We start from the raw sequence: 20,534 nt of genomic DNA on the forward strand, positions 1-20,534 counted from the left end.
CTAGGATTTTAGGATGTTTCTCAGATATTAGGACATTTGTCGGATTTTACAACACTTCCGGGATTTAAGGACATGTTTCAGTCAGTTAGGTCAATTAGGAAAGGTTCGGGGGTCCACTCGGCACCCTGTCGGTAAGTCTTCGGTTGAGCGCCCCTGGTTTAATGCGTGGACGTTACGATGTGCATGCTGGTGTAGAAAGAGGAGAAGGGACGTGTTGTTCGTTCTCTGCAGCACCTCCTCTCCCTCCACGTGGATAACACAACGATTTCTGAAGAACAAACACCGAAAACGCAGAAAAACGAAACCGGGACCCTGGGAGTCGGTGAGGAGGTGCGTGGTTCAGAGATGTGCTGCTTTGGTACGATCGTGGACGGATTCCAGTTTAAAAAAAACATTTTCACAAACACGGACGAGAGCACACGTACTGTAAGGCGCCCCGCACAGGAGAACGCACGGAAAGATTACAAAGCATAAATATCATATATTATTTATCCATATACGTCGTCGTTGTTGTTCTGACTCCCTGTGAAGATTAAAAAACACCAGTAGAAAGAGATGTCGCATCAGCGTGTCGAGAGAGACCGCGGGCCCCTCGGTCAGTGCGATTCAGAAAACACGGAGCACCAGTGGACGAGGGTCACACACACACACACAGCTCAGACCGCAGAGAGAGGCCGCACACACACACACACGTGCACGCACACACACACACACACACACACACACACACACAGTCAGAGCTCGTGTGTGCCAGCGCCCACACAGCTCGGACTGCAGAGAGAGGCCGCACACACACGCACGCACACACACACGCACGCACGCACACAGACACACACACACACACACACACACACACACACACACAGTCAGAGCTCGTGTGTGCCAGCGCCCACACAGCTCGGTCCGGTCACTGCAGGGCGGTGGCTTTGCGTGGAGCGTCGTGGCGCGTGCTGACGTGAGCCCTCGTGCAGGTCGGTCCCGGTCGGTCGGCGGCCGGCTCGCTCGCCGCCGCGGTTCACAGCTGGTGCACGATGCTGTCTGTGTGGTTGGCGGGGGCGGGGCCGTCCTGCCGCAGACGCTGCCACTGGAAGGTGGTGCTGAGCGAGCCGACCTCGTCCTCCTCGCCCTCCTGCTCCTTCGCAAACTCCATGAACACCTGCAGGAGGAAAACGGGACTCAGATGTAAAAACATTTACAGAACAACCGTTAGGATCGGTGTCTGAATTATTAACACGGCTGCCGGTTACGTGAATAACAAACGATATTTTAGGCGCCAACAGCGCAGCACTAATTCAGACTGCAGCCTCACTCACGCACCTGTGGACTTACAGTCATTTCAATCAATATTTCAATAAACTCAAATCGATCTAAGTGTTCCTTTATAAAGTCACACCCACAGACACAAAACCAACCCCGCCGATGTGAGGCGCGTCTGCTTCCTAACAGTGAAAACACCACGGTTTGCTTGTTGATCTAAATGTTTTATCTTTTCTTTTTAAACGATTTGAATTGAAATAAAATTTTTATCTTTTTCATATTATATAGTATAAATATTATTCCATACATCCCCTTTCTATGCTTCAATAAAAGCATTTATTGATCGATTTAAGGATTTTTCTCAGATTTTAGGACGTTTCTCAGATTTAAGGAGGTTTCTAGGATTATAATATGTTCCTATAATTTTAGGACATTTTTCGGGTTTTAGGGTGTTTTTAGGATTTGAATACGTTTGTAGGATTTTAGGACTTTTCTCAGATTTTAGGATGTTTCTAGGATCTGAGGCAAATTGTGATTTGTCATAATGGGCTTTAGAAATAGAAATATTTGAAAATTGATTGTCAGACGTTTCTCAGATTTGACGTCAGTTCTAGGATTTGATGAGTCATGTGAGTGTCGGTGTCCGCTGCTGATCTCAAACACACGAAAATCAGCCTGAGAGAAAAGCAGCAGATCGTCACACCGAGGAGGAAAAATGTTCAGAGCTTTTGTTCATGAAGACCAAACGATTATGAATCAGACATCAGGAAAACGTTTGTATTGTTGTTTCCGTGACGAGTTCGTGAATCACTCACCTGCTCCAAAGTCGACTGGGAGAAGTTGTACTCCTCAAAGTTGAACGTTTGTTTTGCTGAAAACAAACAGAGATTAAGAAATGAACGACCCTGAGTGAGTCAGCAGGAGTGTGTGTGTGTGTGTGTGTGTGAGACTCACCGCTCTCTAGCTGAGAGAAGGACTTGGCCAGTGACTTGACGTCCTCCATGGGGATCTTGTAAACCATCAGAGTGGCGAAGCTGCAGAGAAATCATCATCAGCTGAGTCAGTCCTGCACATTTCTTTAACATCCGCTGTGTTAGAAGGGGCTTTTATTTTGAAGGGTATCAGTTATATTTCCTACTTCCCACAGAACCAGAAAAGTGTCCTCAGTAACTTTGTGTCTTCATTTAACCTAATTTAATTAACTCCTCACCTCTCCTGCCGCGCCGCGTGGGGGAAGATTCGGAGGATCTCCTCGTGCAGCAGCGCCACCTGCTGGAGCCCCGTCAGCTCCTCTCGCAGCTTCACCTCCAGACCGTAACCTCGACCGTACTTCCCTTTCAGGTGCTGGATGGAGCCGATACACCTGAAAGACGGACGCAGCGTTTAGAGATCGGACATCTGAACGCGTGATCTGATGGATTTAAACCAATCAGCGGCGAGCGCCGACCTCAGCTGGCCCGACACCATGATGGCGACGCGGTCACACACGGCCTCGGCCTCCTCCATGTAGTGTGTGGTGAGGACGGCTCCACGCTGACGGTTCTTGAAAGCAGCTCGGATGGCCCTCCTGCGCGCGCGCACGCACGCACACACACACACACACACACACACACACACACACAGGTAAAGCTGTCAACAAACTGTGACTGAAATAAGATTAAATAAGAAAAATTGATTCATTAAAAAGGGCTGACCCGAATGCTTCGATTGTTGCCATGGTAACTGATGTTGTAATCAGTATTGGAAGGCTCCCTTGTTCTACACCACGACCCCAAAATTCCCAAAATTCCCAAAAAGCCCATAAATCAAGACATAGTTCTTGATTTATGGGCATCTAACATATCTAGCATTAATTATGAGTTCCTCCAGACGAGGACACTCAGATTTAGTGAGAGGACGATTTCTGTGACTGCGACAGTTGGACCGCTGTGACGGATCACAGATTCAGAATTTAAAAAATCTCGAGCCCGATACGACAAAGGAAACTGATTTACGTCCCAAATCTACATCCTGTCCGTCAAACTTCCTGCAGCTTCCATTCATCAGGAATGTTTATCACTGAAGCTTCAAAGACAAGAACCTGAATTCAGGACGGCGAGAAACGTTTCGGGACGTTGTTGTGTTCTTGTAAAGTCTCACCACATGCGCTGTTTGGATTTGGGGTCCATCCCCGATGACGGCTCGTCCAGTAAAACGATCTGAGGGTTCCCGATCATACTCAGGGCGAAGCACAACTGCAAACACACCACAGAGGAGTTTATTTCTAAATGTTCGTCCGTCTCTTCAATTTAATCCCCTTAATTTGCAACAAATTAATAAAATGTTACAAGAAAATTGCCAGAAAAACAGCAAAAAACAAAAAGCAGCAAAAAAGACCTGAAAATACAGTTTCTGGACATTTTTCCTTTTAAGTAAATGCTTCTAAGAATTTGCGCTCCTTTTTTAAACATTAATTCTCAGTTTATTTTATTTTCTTGGAATTTGCTCATTGCCTTTTCTCATGTTTATGAAGAGAATTAAAACTTGAAATATTTATCTGAGGTGTTTGAACGCAGCACAAGAAAAACAGACGTCTGACCAGGTTTCAAAGGGTTAAAATCTGGTGGATGCAGAGGTGAAATCACTGTAGGTTTCTGGAGTCTTTGTCTGTTTAAAACCTGTTCCTCACCTTCCTCTTGAGTCCTGCTGACAGTGTCTTGGCTTGTTTGTGCAGGTGGTCCTTCAGCTCCAGAGCGTTCACCACACTGCCGACAACAACAACAACAACAACAAAACAACAATGACACAAAACAACAACAGGTCAGCAGCTTCACGGTGCATCTCAAACCTCCTCCTCCTGAAACACCGTAAACAGACTTTAAAAACAGGTTTCGTGGTGCGCAGCGTCGTCTGGAGCTCCGTTAATCGTCAGATCAGAAGAATCACACACATCTGGAGGAGGACGCCGTCCTGTCTGTCCACGCACCCATCTGTCCGCTGAGCTCTGGTCCTCATGATTAAAATAAGTCCTGGTGGTCAAAGTGCGGTCTCACCGTTTGATGATCCCTGGGACGTCGTGTCCTTTCAGGCCCTTGATGGCGGCGTAGATCTCCAGGTGCTCCTGCAGGGTGATGCGGGGCCACAGGGGGTTCACCTGAGGACAGTAGCCCACGTGCTCCAGAGGACTGTCCACGGGACGAAACTCCGTGCTGTAGTCTCCCATCAGCACCTGGACAGAGACAAAAGGACGTCACTTCATGGTTCAGCAGCATCTCACTGATGTGACCGCTCGTCTGAACATGTTCAGTATGTTCTACGTGTCCTCTCAGCTCCTCTGACGCTCGCCTGATTAAAGCACCCAAAGTTAATTATTTCATTTGATTTATGGAGACGTGTGGAGTGTCTTCAGTGTTGTGTGGACTGTACCTGTCCTGCGGTGGGGTCGGTGTCCCCTGACAACATGTGCATGATGGTGCTCTTTCCGGCTCCGTTGGGGCCCAACAGTCCGAGAACTTCACCTGAACAGACAGTACTTTTATTTTCATTTATTTCTTTGTGTGTTTGCGGCAGGATGCAGTTTAGGATCCGGGCGGTCCGACACACTCAGCTTTGGTGAGCAGGACGTTAAAGTAAGAGTCCAGGCGAGGAACAGGCTGAACGTACCTTTACGAACGCAGAAGGAGACGTTCTTTGTGGCCACTTTCCTCCTCTTGTTGAGAGAAAAACCTTCTCTTCGGCCTTTGTACTGTTTCCTCAGGTTACTCACCACCACCGCCGGTTTCTGCAGGACACAGTGAGGAGAGACGCCTTGAACTGTGATCAGGAGACACTCAACGACAGCTTTACGAGTCTCTAGTATGTGCAGCCAAATTAACAGCAGCAGCAGACGACGTTATGGGCATAAAGGTTTTCTGCGTAGCTTTTGTGCTTTTCCGATTTCACGAGAGGATCCAGTTCTCTGCGGCCTGTTGCTCCGAGTCTGAATGTTTTTTACGGGTCACATCGCGTCTCACAGGACATTTTAGATCATTTTTAGAGCTCAAATATCAAAAACTAAATTTCAGCTGTTTTAAGACTTTTTAGGGGCCTGCAGGGACCCTGTCGCTGACCTCCTCACAGGACTGACAGCTGAGAGCCTCCTTCACTCTGGCCTTCTCCATCTGAACATCCTCATCCTCGTTCAGCCCTTCCTCCGGGTTTTTCTCCACTTTGGGTTTCGACTTGGACGAGATCCTAGAAATACAAAATCATCTTTAATCATTAAAACTTGAACTAACACGAGTGTCAGGCAGAGGAGCTTCCACTGTTGATGTGAAACATGATTAAATCTGTTAAAAACAGAATTTGCAGAGTCTGTGTGTAATCTGAGTCCTGAATCTGATCCGTACCTGCAGAACTGATCAGTTTTCATCGTCCTGCCTCCGTAACGGATCTCCAGCCAACGCAGCAGGAACAGCAGCAGGATGCACTGCAGGTACGGCTGAACACGCACACACACACGCACGCACGGTATTATAACTGAACACACACTCCTCTGAACACAGCAGTATTTTAAAACAATATACGTACAGCAACGACGGCGATGAGCAGGTTTTTCCACAGGAAGTTCTCCTCGTACAGAGAGGGGAGGAAAGTCGCCTGAAAACAGAGATTTCACATCAACATGTGACAGAGTGACGCTTCATACATGACAGAAAACGAAGGAGAGCAGGTAGAGTTTATGTTTTTCAGACAAAAATCAGACAGATGGAGCTGCAGGAGGAGCTGCAGGAGGAGCTACAGGAGGAGCTACAGGAGGAGCTACAGGAGGAGCTGCAGGAGGAGCTGCAGGAGGAGCTACAGGAGGAGCTGCAGGAGGAGCTGCAGGAGGAGCTGGTACCTTGGTGATGCAGTTGAGGCAGCCCATCAGCGGGTACAGAGGGTTGAAGAAACACAGGATGTTGTGCAGGTTTCTGGTCAGTCCTGGGTTATCGTTCACAAACGACAGCTGCACCAGGGAGGCCGACACCACACACACCTGACGCACAACACACACACACACATTCATGTGACTCTCATGATCTGAAACATTAACCCTTTCAAACCTGGAGTGACGTCAGTTTTCTTAATCTGCGTTAAAACGCCTTTTTTAAAATAATTTCTTGCTTATTTGGGGTAATTTCTGTTAAGTTTCTCTTTTGGCTTTAAGTTCTTGTGAAGTTTGAAAGATAAAGTTACATAAAAAATGTCGAGAGTGTGAAGCTGCAGCTCTTTCAGGATCGTCTCATGTTAAACTAAAATAAGCCTGTTTACTTTATATTCTGGGTCTGAAGCTGTTTGTATTTTCAGTCTGCAGAAACAAAGCGTCCTGAAGTCTCACCATCATGGAGATGACCGAGAAGAAATCTCTGTTGCTTTGGACGCGAGCGAAGCCAAAAGAAAACACGTAGGTGAAGAGGATCATGGCCGGACCGAAGCCGACTATACACAGGACCTGAGAGAGGACACAGACAAAAAACTAACTCAATGGAAATATTACATTTTTTATAAATGTAAACAGCAATATCAACATCATGTATTGTAGACTTTGGGATGTGTTTGAGGATTAATTAAGCATTTTGTGCCACGTGCCTGTTACCCGAAAGCAGCGTTCACTTTAAAATTCAGGTGGCTTTAAAAGAACTATTTTGGCTTTTTTTATTTAAAAAAAGGTAACTTTTAAAAGAAAAATTTGGCCTTATGTTTTTGTTGATGTTTAAAGAAAACGTGCCTCCAAATGTTTGTTTTCTTTAGAAATTTTTGAGGAAAACATGTCTGCCAAACCTGCACTTGGTTTAGTTATAAACATAAATTCAGACGGAGAGATAACTGCATTGCTAATGAATATTAGATTAGAAAATACAACATTTGCCCTGAAAGATGTGACTTTTGGTAAAAACCACATGTCCACTGTCTTCTGTCCGACTCCACAGACGGATCATTTTGCGGTTTGAGCAGATACAGATAACGAGGTCTCGGAGGGTCGTGTGTGCGTACGCACCACAGCGGTGAGGTTGCTGTTGGTGAGCAGGTTTCCAGTGTGGAAGGAGAAGAGGATGATGGTCATGCAGGACAGGATGAGGTAGTAGAAGGGGATGTCCACGGCCGCCTGGCCGCACCAGTACGCTGACGGCACCAAACCGGAGATACGCAGAGTGGAGCGACACTTGATCTGCAGGCAAAGAAATACAGAAATATCAGTGACGCACCATAACGATTATTTCAACCGATACCAATGTACCGATAATTTCCAGCTTCTCGTGGCTGATAAGATACCGATAATTTCTTTTTTGTTTGAAGCTGATTTAAAGACTTTTGCACTTTGGATGGGAGTGCGGACATTCAGAGACATTGCAGGATGACATCTCCTGTATTCATTATTATTATTGAAAAAAGGCAGCAGTAATGGGACTCTGCTGTTTCTCTGAAAATGTTGAAAACATCATTTTTAAGAAGTCCAGTATATAAATCAAAGCTGCGTGTGTTGAAGCTGTGAAGTGTAATATTTCCTCTCTGAGTGATGAATTTACTGCTGCAGAGTTAAAAACAGTTTTAGTCACAGGGAGCGAGCCATCACCTCTCGGTCTCTTGTGTGGTCCATCGCGAAATACGCCGGCATCCCAGCAGCCAGCATTCCCAGTATGATGGCCTCGATATACACCAGCGCGTAGGACGTAGCGTCCGGGATTTGCTGAGAAATGTCACAGCGGACACATTTAATATCGCACAATGAAAACAGGACAGATGTTGTTGCTGCGTTTAAACACTCACGTAGTCAAAGGGTTTGGTCCAGGTTCTGATCTGTCCGCTGCCGTTCAGACCTCTCAGGAGAGCGTTGCTCAGGACGTTGACAGCCATGGGCAACGAGTGAACTGTGGTGCTGTTGAACGCAACGCTGTACCTGAAACCCTGTGAGCAGACGGAAAATAATATGTTAGAGAGCCACATGTCGACAGGTGAAGTCCGCTCTCTGTGCTTTTAATTTGAAAAGCATTCACTTGTGATGTGCTGTGTGTAAAGATGCACATTTGCTCAACGCTATAATCTGGTGCGTTGCATCAAATGGTTACATTTATGTTTTAAACTGTTCATGGTCCCTTTGAAATAAAATAAAATAAAATAAATCCCAAATTTAAAGGGCACTCCCTTAAGGTGTTCTTCAGATATCCCGTTTGAGAGAGTGAGATACATCCAAGGTTACAGTGACCTCTGACCACCAAAATCTAACCCTTTTTTTTTTCGGACTCTAACTGGGCGTTGGTGCCAAATTAGAAGAAATCCCCTCGAGGCGCTCTTGAAATAAGTGCCTCTGACCGCGGATATCTCCGGCGTGGAGGTGTGAAAATAAATGAAATGTGTCTGAACATAAAGCAACCTTGCTGGATCCGGTGACGTTGATGGCGGCGCTGTGAGGAGCTGCGGACATGTAGTCGCTGTGCTTCATCATGTCCACCTTGATGTCCTGAGACTCCAGGTTGTGGACGAAGTCAGAAATATCAGAACCTGTTGGAATAAGAAAACAAAAACACTGCTGACCCTCGAGCAGGACAGGAAATGAGAGTAAAGAGATATTCAGCAGGTCATTATTGTCGAGGAGGTCGGTTAAAGTTGCACCAATGAGACGGTTTTTATCGACTGTCGTTTATGGTGTAACTTTAGAGCCGTGCTGCAGCCCGTGTGCCGTCACAACATTTACAGCACACAGCGCTTTCTGACTGAGAGGAGACCTGACGTCTCACTGAGGACAGTCACAGACGTTCGTCTCACCTGAGGAGTTCTGCACCAGCAGGCTGGTGGCGTATCTCCGCGGCGACTGGTTCCTCTTCAGGAGGTAAATGGGCAGAAACTGGCGGTCTGGGGAGTGAATCTGGATGTTTCCTGTGGCCAGAGACAGAACGAGCACCGCCGCCACAAACACCAGGAACAACGCCAGACTGCAGGAGACGGCGAGGACACACAGGACAAATAAATGGATGACAGAGACACAATGAGCCTCACGCAAGAAAGAATATAGGACGTCCTGCACACTCACGTGTAAACGAAGGCCTTCCTCTCCCGCCGCATGTTGAGCATGTGCAGCCAGGCCACCGTGCTGAACTGCTGCCGCCACAGAGCGTGACCCGACACCACGTCCGACTTGCTGTCTGAGAAGGTCAGCAGCCGCTGGTCGGTGTCGTCCAGAGAGGCGTTGTCGCATTCGTCCTCCGCCTGCTCCCGATTGAACACGCTGTAGTCTGCAGAAACAAACAGATTCATCAGGGACGAGTTTTGGGATATTTCTTTAATGTAACACTGTGTTGGCAACACACTGACCGGCCTGGTCCACCTCAGCCTCCGCCTCCAAACGCAGGAAAACATCCTCCAGTGTCGTCATGGAAACCCCGTAGTTGATGACTCCCAGTTCAGGGTGACAGTCGAGCTCCGAGAACAAACCTGTGAAAGATAAATTAATCCACTTTGTCAGTTTAGAAGGCAACAAGCAACTTAACACCACATGACCCAAAAATTTTAATAAAAAAAGAAAAAATTAAAATAAAAATAAATCAGTAATAAAGTTACAAATAAAGGAAAAAATAGAAATACATGTTTAATTTCATATATATTATTATATTTTTTCTGTAAATTTATCTTAGCGTTCATAAAATTATAAGTACCAATGTAGTTTTCTGGACATTTTTTTCTTTTTTTGATAATTTGTGGGTCATTGCCTTTTTTCCCACGTTTTCAAAAGAAGTCAAACCAATTCGCTCTGGTTTCAAACAGCTCGTGAAAGGCGTCTGAACGCGGCTAAAACAAAATGATGTTGATTCAGGTTTCAAAGGGTTAAAGGAAAGTGTTTACGGCAGATGATGTGATCGGACCTGGAAACGTGTCCATGCTCTCAAACGGCAGAGTGAACGTTAACTCCGCCTCGTGCTGTCGGGACAGCTTCGCTTTGGGAACGTGCTGTTTGACCAACGATGTGATCTTTTCGGCCTCACATCCCTCACCGATGGACATTCTGCAGGACGGAAAAACACAAAGTTACAAAATGAACCCTCGGTAAGTCGCAGCGAAACACAGCGTTCACAGAAATAAATGAATCATGCTTTTCCTCATTAAGCGGGTAATTTATGAAATGACTCAAAAAAATGGGCTGACAGGATTTTTTAAAAAATTTAAATAATATTGTTATCAGGTGTGTCTCAACCATAGCACGTCGAACCTGCAGCTCGAATATATCTCGATATGTCGATATTCTGGCTGCTGTTTGGGGTTAGCGTGCGGCTGGATGTCAAGCTTTGTTTCTCCTCATGTTTATGTTGTGTAAAGTTTGTTATGAATACACGGTGTGTAAACTTGTTGAACTTTGATAAAATGTTGTTGATTAAAAAAAATAATAAAAAATGAAAGTGAGGTTTTGCCTCAGTTTTCGGGACTGAGTGACACTGATGTGTGACTCTGAAGCTGTTTCAGCACAGATGAAACAATAAACTACAGCAGAGGAGTGAGATCGACTCGCCTGAGGTGATATCCGACGCCACACTTGACCTTGAGGAACAGCGAGGAGCCGACACACTTGAGCTGTCCCTGAGAGATGACAGCTTTACGATCTGCAGAAATAAAAACATCGTCAGCGTCTGCGATTCTGACGCTGGTTTCTAACAGAGTGGAGAGAGGTCGTACCGGCCAGGATGTCGGCCTCGTCCATGTAGTGCGTGCTGAGGACGGTGACTCTGCCGGCTCTGCGGCTCTTCAGCAGCGACCACACCTGGTGCCTGGAGCAGGGGTCCATACCTGCGGTGGGCTCGTCCAGCAGCAGGATCTGACGGAGAAAACACTGATCAGAGAATGAAGCTCGAGGCGATGATACTGATGATGATGTCGGTGCTACTCGGCTACCTTTGGGTCTCCCAGGATGGCGATGCCCACAGAGAGCTTCCTCTTTTGACCTCCGCTCAGATTCTTGGCCTGAGCAGTCATGATCTTCTCCAGGTCCAGATCCTTCAGCACTTTGGTGACCTGTCGGAGAGGAGGAGAACCAGCCATCATTTTAACACCAAAAAAAACTAAAGCTGTAAGACAGAGGCTTTAGATCAGTGATACCAAACGTACGTGTGGCCCCCCAAACATTTTCTAATTAACAATGAAAATAAAGTGACTGACACTGGGAATTGTAAATGTCCTCAAGTTGTAAAAGTGTCCTAAAATCCTAAAAATATCCTAAAGTCCTAGAAACGTCCTAAAACCCAATAAATGTCCTCAAGTTATATAAGTGTCCTGAAATCCTAGTAATGTCCGAAAGTCCTAGAAACACGTACGGGGCAGCTGTGATTGGCCCCTGACCTCCTCTCACCAGGGACGCCGAGCAGGTCGAGCGTCCCTGGTTCACGTTACCTCGGCGTCGATGTCGGACGGCGGGATCCCTTTGATGGCTGCGAAGATCCTGAGGTGCTCCTCCACCGTCAGCACGTCGAAGATGATGTTGAACTGCGGGCAGATTCCCACCAGCTGCTTCATCTCAGAGCCGTCTGCGATCTCGGCCACCGGCGAGCCGTAGATGGTGGCCGAGCCGCCGGTGGGCGGGCAGATACCGCACAGGATGTTCATCAGAGTGGACTTTCCTGCGCCGCTGTGACCCAGCAGAGCCGTGATCTGACCCTCGTAGATGTCAAAGGTCAAACCTAAAACAATCAATCAGAAAATACACATCAACACAATAATGTCTCAGAATGTCTCAGCTTCAATGTTTATCACGTAGACGTGCAACAACACAGACGAAGCAACGGAGGGCGCCTTTACACTACACGGTACCAGCTCTACTCTACTGTACTTTACTCTACTGTACTTTACTGTACTCTACTATACTTTACTGTACTCTTCTCTGCTCTACTCTACTGTACTTTACTGTACTCTTCTCTGCTCTACTCTACTGTACTCTACTCTACTGTACTCTGCTCTACTGTACTCTGCTCTACTCTGCTCTACTCTACTGTACTCTACTCTGCTCTGCTCTACTCTACTCTACTGTACTCTACTCTACTCTACTCTACTCTACTCTACTCTACTCTACTCTACTGTGCTGTACCGTACTCTACTCTACTCTACTCGCCTTTTTGGTTTTCCATTAGGAAAAAGTACCTGGTACCTCGTACCTGCAAAGATTGTTTATTCTTGAAGCAAAAATGTTATAATCTCTAACCAGCTTTTATTTCTGTGGTTACAGTTCTGAATACTATTAAGTTGCATTTTGCATAATTTCAAAATGTTTATTTTCCTCTCTCAACAGAGCAGCAAATAGTAAGAAAACTGCACACAAAATACAACAAAAAACTACAACAATGTGTGAGGAGCCTCCGACCTGAAGAGAGTTGATGACTCACCTCTGAGAGCCTCCACCACGTTGTCCTTCTCTTTGTACACTTTCTGGATGTTGTTGATGCTGCAGCAGAAGAAGCAGAAAACATTTTTAAAAACAGCAGCAGAGTCAGAGACAGGAGCAGCTCCCAGGTTAGCGGCTCGTCCTGCAGGCCGTCCTGCAGGCCGTCCTGCAGGCTGTCCTCAGCCGGACGGACCGAGCATCCACTCCACTGATATTTTACATTACAAATATTTTAGTACGGTTTGTTAAACCAGCAGGAAACTTTTAGTTGAGTGTTCAAAGTGAAATGATGATCTCATAAAAGCATCCACATATATGTATGTATGTATGTATATATATATATATATATATATATATATATATATATATACATACATACATATATATATAAAAGCAACTTATTCAGAAAAGAGTGGAATTTTCCAGAAGCACTTATTAAAAACAGAAATTTACTGATGTTCATATGAAAGTTGAGACTTTTACCGGATGGCTTCTTTCCCTCTGAACTCGGGAGAAACCGGCTCGACGCACTCGTCCCCTCCGGGAGCGCCTTTCACTTCGCTGTCGTACACCGAGCTCACTTCAACGTAGCGCTTCCTGCGTTTGGACCAATAGGATGGCTTCAGGAAGTAAATCAAGGACCTCCTCATCCCAAACTCTCCTGCATTTCAGACAAAATAAATTAAATTTAATAACAGCACTCAAACAGGGAGAGGTTAAACTCTAGTGACCCCACAGGGAAACTGGGCCTGCAGGACTGATTCGACTGTTTAACAGCACTGATTTAAAAATAGTTCAACTTAAGTGAAATAATAATACTAAAAGTAGACTAATCAAAGAGGATGATGAATATAAAAAAAATAGATAAATAAACCAAAAACAGTACAAAATAAGAAATATAGACCGATAAAAGATGAGTAAAACGACAAAATGATATAAAACAATAAAGATAAGATCGATAAACCAGGATATATCTGAGTCAAAACCAATAACATAAAAAATTAAACAGAAATATAGAATGAATAAATAAGATAAAATAAAAAAAAAATTTCTTGAACTTGGGGCACGTGTCAAGTCATTCGGTAAAATGTTCCAGCAGACTGAAGCATAAAAGCTAAAAGCACGTTCACCAAAATGTTCCCTCAGATAATAGCAGATCCTGATGTTTTTAGGACTTTCACCCTTTATACTGAATTCACAGCGAACTGTGACTTCTGCGTGCCATTGCATCGCCAGTGATACAGTTATTTTTGTAAATTAAATGATGTGCGTGTTCTCACCAGGCAGCACCTGGTCCAGGTAGACGGCCAGCAGCAGGTAGAGGATGCAGTCCACCACCAGCATGAGCAGGGGGACGTACAGAGGGTGAGGGCCGTTTGCCAGCGAGGAAAACACAGCACCGTCTCCCTGAGCCTCCAGGTAAACCACCTGACACACACACACACACACACACACACACACACACACACACACACACACACACACACACACACACACACACACACACACACACGCACGCACGCACGCACACGCACGCACACGCACGCACACAGATCAGCTATCCATGGACACAATAATTATACTTCCACAATGAGATCCCATCATGGTGGTCCACAGGGCAGGACAGACGTGGTGTGTGTGTGTGTGTGTGTGTGTGTGTGTGTGTGTGTGTGTGTGTGTGTGTGTGTGTGTGTGTGTCTCTCTCTCTCACCTGTGCAATGCCGATGGAGAAGGCGCTGGGGGAGAGCAGGCAGAGGAGCCAGACGAGCGGCTGAGGGAAGTCCTTCATGAGGACGGTGAAGAGCGACAGGCAGCCGAACACGACGGTCAGCATGGAGCCGACTGTGCTGGCAAACTTTGGCTTCTTAAAGAGCGGAGTCAGCATGAAGGAGAAAAAGATCTGCACACGAGAGGAGCACAAAATACAACGCAGAGGAGGAGGAGGGAGGAGAGTTAGTATTCAAAAAAATAGATAACAAATAAATGACTAGATGAATAAGATCATATGCTATTAAATGCAAAAAATAACATAAAAAGAAATGTAGATTAATTATTGAAATGTGACAAAAATAAATATATATTTGAATATGCATATTATTTATTTACCTTATTATATTTTCTAACCCTTGTATTACTTTCCCAAAAATTAAACATAATAAAATAAATACATTTAAAAATTAACAATTTAAAATAAAAAAAAAGATAATCCATCTAAAAAGAAATATATGTGAAAAATAAATAGGAAATTAAAATAAATAAAGATCAGCAATATTGATGTAAATCAGGTTTGATTTTTAATATTTTTTGCTATAATGACATATTATTAAAAGTTAATAATTCATTTTAATTATTAAATAAATTATTTTTATTTTGTCCTCTGTATGACATGGCCAGACAGACCTAGGGGTTAAAGAGAAGAATTTATTTATTTACCTTTGTATAACTTTCCTTACAGCCTAGAAAAAAATAATAAATACAGAAATAAATGTAAAGATGAATTAATATATTTAAAACGAATTAATAAATTTTTAAAAAAATCAATAAATCAATTGGAAAATTAAATAGGAAAGTAAATAAATGAATAAGAATCTGAAATATCAATTGATGACATTTTTTCGATTAATGCCTACATTTTTTAGGTTCATTTAATGGTATATTATTAAAAATTTATAAACAAATATGCATCTATATACAAATATTCATGTGTCTTTGTGAGCCTTTAACCGGAGCATCACGTCTGTGCGGGTTTAAACGTCCCGTCACAGCTCGACTCACCGATGATATTCCATAGAGGAAGATGAGGAAGAAGATGACGAAGAAGTCGCTGTTGGGGAACAGGGCGGTGTACGTGGCGATGATGGACATGAGGATGGACATGGTGGTCACCAGAGCGGCGTACAGGAGGCCCCACGACAGCCTGGTGTACGACACAAAATCTTCAGCACATACATGATGACATGCGCTCAGAGAGCAGGTCTGAGCTCATCGTTTTCAGATCCAAAAGACTTTAATTTCACTCACCAGAAGGCCGAGTCGTACAGCCCCATCATGGTCATGGTGTCTTTGAGGCGGTGCTCCTTCTCAGCCGCCACGTTGACGATGAGGAAGGTGACGAATGGCGTGAAGGCCAGGACCAGGTAGATGGAGATGAGGGCGTGCGGGAATTTCGGCACCTCCACGGAGCCCGGCTGACCCATCATCACAGCCTTCAGGTTCATCTCGCTCCACACCGAGCGCTTCGTCTGCATCTGAGGCGCCGCAAACATCATCGAACAGGACCGTGAGTCGTGATTATCTTTATTATAGATTATCAACTATCCGCTCTACCATCTGATAATCACAGGACGTAGAGGTCCTGGCTCATTTAACCCTTTAGAGCCCATTTTAATATTACATACACTCTTAACGCTCTGTGAAACAAAGTGCACTTTTCAAAATCAGACGTTTTTTAGACGGAAAAAAAAGAATCATTTTCAAAATGCTCAGCAATTTTTTTTTCCATCATCAAATCCTGGGATATGTCAATGATTAGCAGCAACATTGATTTTTATACAGTATAATTTTTTGTTGTGCAGCGTTAAATACTCACACTCATATCACTCTGCACACAAAATGCGCTTTTCAAAATCAGGTTAGAAAACAATAAATATCAAATAATCATTAAGTTCCAAAATTTTAACCATTTAAATGCTAGGTTTTTGTCATGAAAATGAATGATTTTCAATAAAAAATGAAAAATAAAAAGCACCTAAAATGCAGCAAATATTCTCTAAGGGTTAATTTCCTTGGGTTTTTTTAGACCAACAGACCAAAAAATATGTGACGGACAAAGAAATAAATCAGAGAGCTCTCTGGAGAACGTGGTTCTGCTCTGTGGCCCGGCTCACCTGGATGATGGCTGCGTCGATCACAGACTGCAGGCGGATGAAGCCGGAGTACCAGTAATTAGCCGCTCTGCAGTTCACCGAGCTGGTGAAACAGTTGGCTGCAGGGAAACAAACACGACAACACGGAAATGATCTGACATTTGAAAACATACCAAACTATGCCCCCACTGTGTATTAAAAACCCAACCGTTTATAACTAACAAAAAACTAAGTAAAAAAAATACCTAATAAATTAATATAAATATTTCAAAAAAAATGCAATAAATAAATAAATGAAGAATTAAATAAAACAAAATTATAAAATAATAATAATAATAAAAATAAATAAATACATGTATAAAAATCTAAATAGAAAAGTAAGTTAACAGATAAATGCAATATCCATTTATGTTACATTTGATCAATAAATTGCTACATTATTTTTAATATTATTTTTGGTACATTTAATTAAATTAAATTATTATTATCATAAATCCAAATCAATAACTGATTAATTGAACAAATTAATCGAAATTCATAAACAGTCGCACCCTTAAAAATATGTTTAAAACTTGAATACGTATAAATCCGGAGGCTGTACCGATAGACTCAGTGTAGTCGCTGGGGAGGGGCAGCTGGTTGTACGGGAAGCGCAGCCGGTAGGACGTGGCCGAGCTGTCCATGAAGACGACGCCGACGTAGCTGGACGGCTCGTACAGGCTGGCGTTCTCCAGGTCCTCCTCGCTGGCAAACATCTCCAGACTGTCCTGCAGGTCTGAGGAGGAAAAGATGATCATCCTGTTACCTCCTCGTCTCCATAGCAACCCTCACGTCTGATACAACAGCAGCCTCAGTACAAGATTCAAAGGTCAAAGGTCAAGGTTCCAGTCACTCCCAGTAGACCACACACACACAAAATGAACTATTTATCGCAGTGTGCAACTATTTTCCATGTGCGGCTGGTGTTAATATATTTTTTTAATCTGCTGAGTTTTACATCTTGTTTTTACTGTTTATATTGTTCTTTGTTCTATTTCTCTTGTATAAACTTTGCTGCTGTAATAAAGCAAAATTCCCCGCTGTGTGTCAAATAAATACTAATAACTAACACTAAAAAAGGACGACCTCATCTCATCGAGGCTTATATTTTATCCTTACTTATCTTAGAAAACAGGCATATTTGGAAGGCGTGTTTTATTTATACATTTTTGCTGAATTATTTCCCTTAAAGATACTAAGATAATACTTATACTTCTATAAGATAATATTTTTGCAACTGTTTTTCCTTTGTTTTGTGTGCGATCTTTAAAGAAAACCGAGGCATTTTTCAACACCAGGATTTCATCTTCTACTTTTGATTAAAATTAAATAACTCATTTATGGTGGAGAGTGGGTAATGCAACTAATTTTTGCAGACTTGTTGCAACTTTTTCTTTCTTTATAAATGTTTGTTTTTTTCTTCAAATTGTTTTTGTAATTTTTGTTTTCAAAGAGTTTTAGCAATTTTTTCTTGTAAGATTTTTTTGCGGGTTTTTTTGCAATTTTTAAAGAAAACCAAGGCTTTTTGTCGAATCCAGGATTTCATTTACTTTTGACTTTCAAAGATTAAAGTTCTAAAATCTAATAACTCATTTATGATGGAGGCTGAAGGTTGGGAAGGCGTGAACGTGAAGGGCGACGTACGCATCTCCTGGGCCACCTCCTCCATGATGTGGTTGGTGATGTTGGTGATGGGCGTGTAGCCCAGGCCCTTGAAGAAGAGGTCGTTGCGCTCCAGCTCCATGGTGCTGATGCCTCCGTAGTAAACGTGAGGGTTGAGGATGCTGATGAGGATGAGGAGGCCCAGCAGGAGCAGAGGGAGGATCAGTTCCTGCAGACAGACACACAGAGGGACGTGCTGCTGTTACTGATGCTGCTGCTTATGAACAAACGTGGAGACGGAGCGACAGGTGCACCGTAAAAACGGTATCATCGGCAGAGTAAACAAGAACATATTTGAAATTATTTTCAGATAATTTTTAAGTATTTTTCTATCATTTCTTGCATTGAAGTCTTTTGTTGTTGTTGTTGTTGTTGTTGTTGTTGTTGTGACAGATGAAGCTACAGACAGCAGAGCGGAGACATGTGGGGGGACGGAGCACCTGGAGACTCTGCTGCTTGGTCCTCCATTTGATCAGCAGGTTCTTGTAGAGAAGACTTCTGGTTTGGTGCCAGACTCCGGCGTCTCGTCTGAACACGGGCTGCATACTTCCTGCATGCCTCATCTGGATGACGTACGGACGAGAAAGTCGTCCCCTAATGCTGGCCTCAGCTGCACGAGAAACAAAAAAAAAAAAAAAGAAAAACTAGAAGACATTCAGCTCACCTGATCCATTTTTAGAAAACAAGCTTCGTTCAGGATTCATACACATTTAAAGAAGCATTTGTCGACACCAGAATATCATCTTCTACTTTTGACTTTCAAACATCAGTTCACAAATCCAATAACTAATTTCTGGTGGACGAAGGGTCATGTAAATCATTTTTTGCAACTTTTTTTTCCTTAAATGTTTGGTAACTTTTCAAGAAAAAAATTTTCTTTAAAAATGTTTTTGAATTATTTTTTTTCTCTATATTCTTTATTCTTCAAAATTTATTAGCAATTTTTTTTCTTTAAATAGTTTGAATGATTTTTTCCTACTTTAAAGATTTTTAGCATTTTTTCTTCATTTTTTCTGGGTGATTTTTAAAGAAAATGGGTTTGTATATATATTTTTTATTCCAGGATTTCGTCCTCTACTTCGCCTCCTCTGATAAATAGAGAACAGTCCCTAACGTTGCTCTCAGAGGCAGCGAGCTGCAGCTTCTCTCACTGCCTCGGTTAACTGTTTCGGGGCTGTCTGACACTCAGGTGACGCTGTGTGGACAGCTGACATCATGTCACGTGCAGCAGGTGTCTCTCCGCAGATACACCTGTCGTAACGTCACCTGTCTCATCGGTTAGCTCGTTACCTTCAACAGCTAGCTGTTAGCCTGAGAGCTAACCCGCTCTGCTGACTGAAATCACGACACAACATCAAACTGTTGGTTAAAATTGTTTCCCGCGATGTCTGAACATTTACAAAAAACGTGCACGCGAGTCCGTGCACAAAACAAACCGCCAGGAACGAGACGTTTGTTTTAGCCGAATCGAGCTAACAGGCTAACAGCAACACAGCCGACACCGAGCTCTAAAACACACACAAACACACACATTTAACGTACTCACGTATGAAATACATTAAGGCATATCCTTCCTCAGCGGCGGGTCAGCGGCCTCACATTACACGCGATGTTTAATGTCCCAAAAATCCAAAAACGAGCAGAGCTGCTGCTTTCTAACGTCGCTACTTCCGCCTGTCAAACACAAGGCGTGACGTTAACCAATCAGAGCTGGTCTACGTGTGATTGACAGCAGAATGAACCAATCAGAGCTCGAACGAATGTTTTTATTGTCACATCGCAAACAGAAACATTTTAATATGAAAGAAATAACAAAAAAACACCTTTTAGAAGAGAAAACACATATAAACTTAAACTCTTTAAAATCTGTCTTGACATCAGTTTTTTGTTCTGCGTTCAGATGCCTTTTCACAAGCTATTTAACCCTTTGAAACCTGAGTAAACACTGTATATTTAAAAAAAACACTGAAAATTAATGTTTTAAAAAAAGGTGAGATAGATTTTTTTTTATCAAAGAATAGTGAAAATGCCCAGAAAATATATTCATGATTATATATTTAAAAGGTGTTTCTGAATATATATATATATATATATATATATATATATATATATATATATATATATATATATATATAAACTTTTTTTAGCACTAATTTCAGGTAATTTCCTTGTATGTTTGTTTTTTTTACTTTTACTTTTTTTGTGTGCTAATAATCAATTTTCTTAAACTTCTTACTAATTCGCTGCTAAGTTATATGTCAATTCTTGTTCCGATGCTCCTTGCCTTCCTCCCATGTTTTTTTAAAGAAATCAAGTCGGTTTGCAAACTGGTTTGATTTCTTTAAAAAAAA

At 43.1% G+C, this 20,534-nt stretch overlaps 1 protein-coding gene across 1 annotated transcript; it reads right to left on the minus strand.

Moving 5' to 3' along the window:
* Positions 1 to 701: 701 nt before the first annotated feature.
* abca5 (ATP-binding cassette, sub-family A (ABC1), member 5) lies at positions 702 to 19,803 on the minus strand. Its single transcript, XM_042507688.1, has 38 exons — positions 19,730 to 19,803; positions 18,624 to 18,793; positions 18,166 to 18,352; positions 17,084 to 17,257; positions 16,504 to 16,601; positions 15,638 to 15,864; positions 15,392 to 15,533; positions 14,328 to 14,516; positions 13,897 to 14,044; positions 13,100 to 13,277; positions 12,618 to 12,676; positions 11,632 to 11,918; positions 11,137 to 11,256; positions 10,921 to 11,059; positions 10,757 to 10,847; positions 10,116 to 10,255; positions 9,568 to 9,687; positions 9,287 to 9,488; positions 9,022 to 9,188; positions 8,630 to 8,757; positions 8,026 to 8,163; positions 7,832 to 7,945; positions 7,256 to 7,426; positions 6,596 to 6,709; positions 6,116 to 6,253; positions 5,806 to 5,874; positions 5,625 to 5,716; positions 5,346 to 5,469; positions 4,900 to 5,017; positions 4,663 to 4,754; positions 4,290 to 4,465; positions 3,926 to 4,001; positions 3,397 to 3,491; positions 2,705 to 2,824; positions 2,468 to 2,620; positions 2,212 to 2,291; positions 2,073 to 2,128; positions 702 to 1,156 (listed from the first exon to the last, which is right to left on the minus strand). The coding sequence occupies exons 1-38, from the start codon at positions 19,740 to 19,742 to the stop codon at positions 1,016 to 1,018; spliced, it is 5,046 nt and encodes a 1,681-aa protein (XP_042363622.1). The 5' UTR covers positions 19,743 to 19,803; the 3' UTR covers positions 702 to 1,015.
* Positions 19,804 to 20,534: the final 731 nt, after the last annotated feature.

Source organism: Plectropomus leopardus, chromosome 19 (assembly GCF_008729295.1).
Source record: "Plectropomus leopardus isolate mb chromosome 19, YSFRI_Pleo_2.0, whole genome shotgun sequence".
In the NCBI taxonomy this organism is placed as follows: domain Eukaryota; kingdom Metazoa; phylum Chordata; class Actinopteri; order Perciformes; family Serranidae; genus Plectropomus; species Plectropomus leopardus.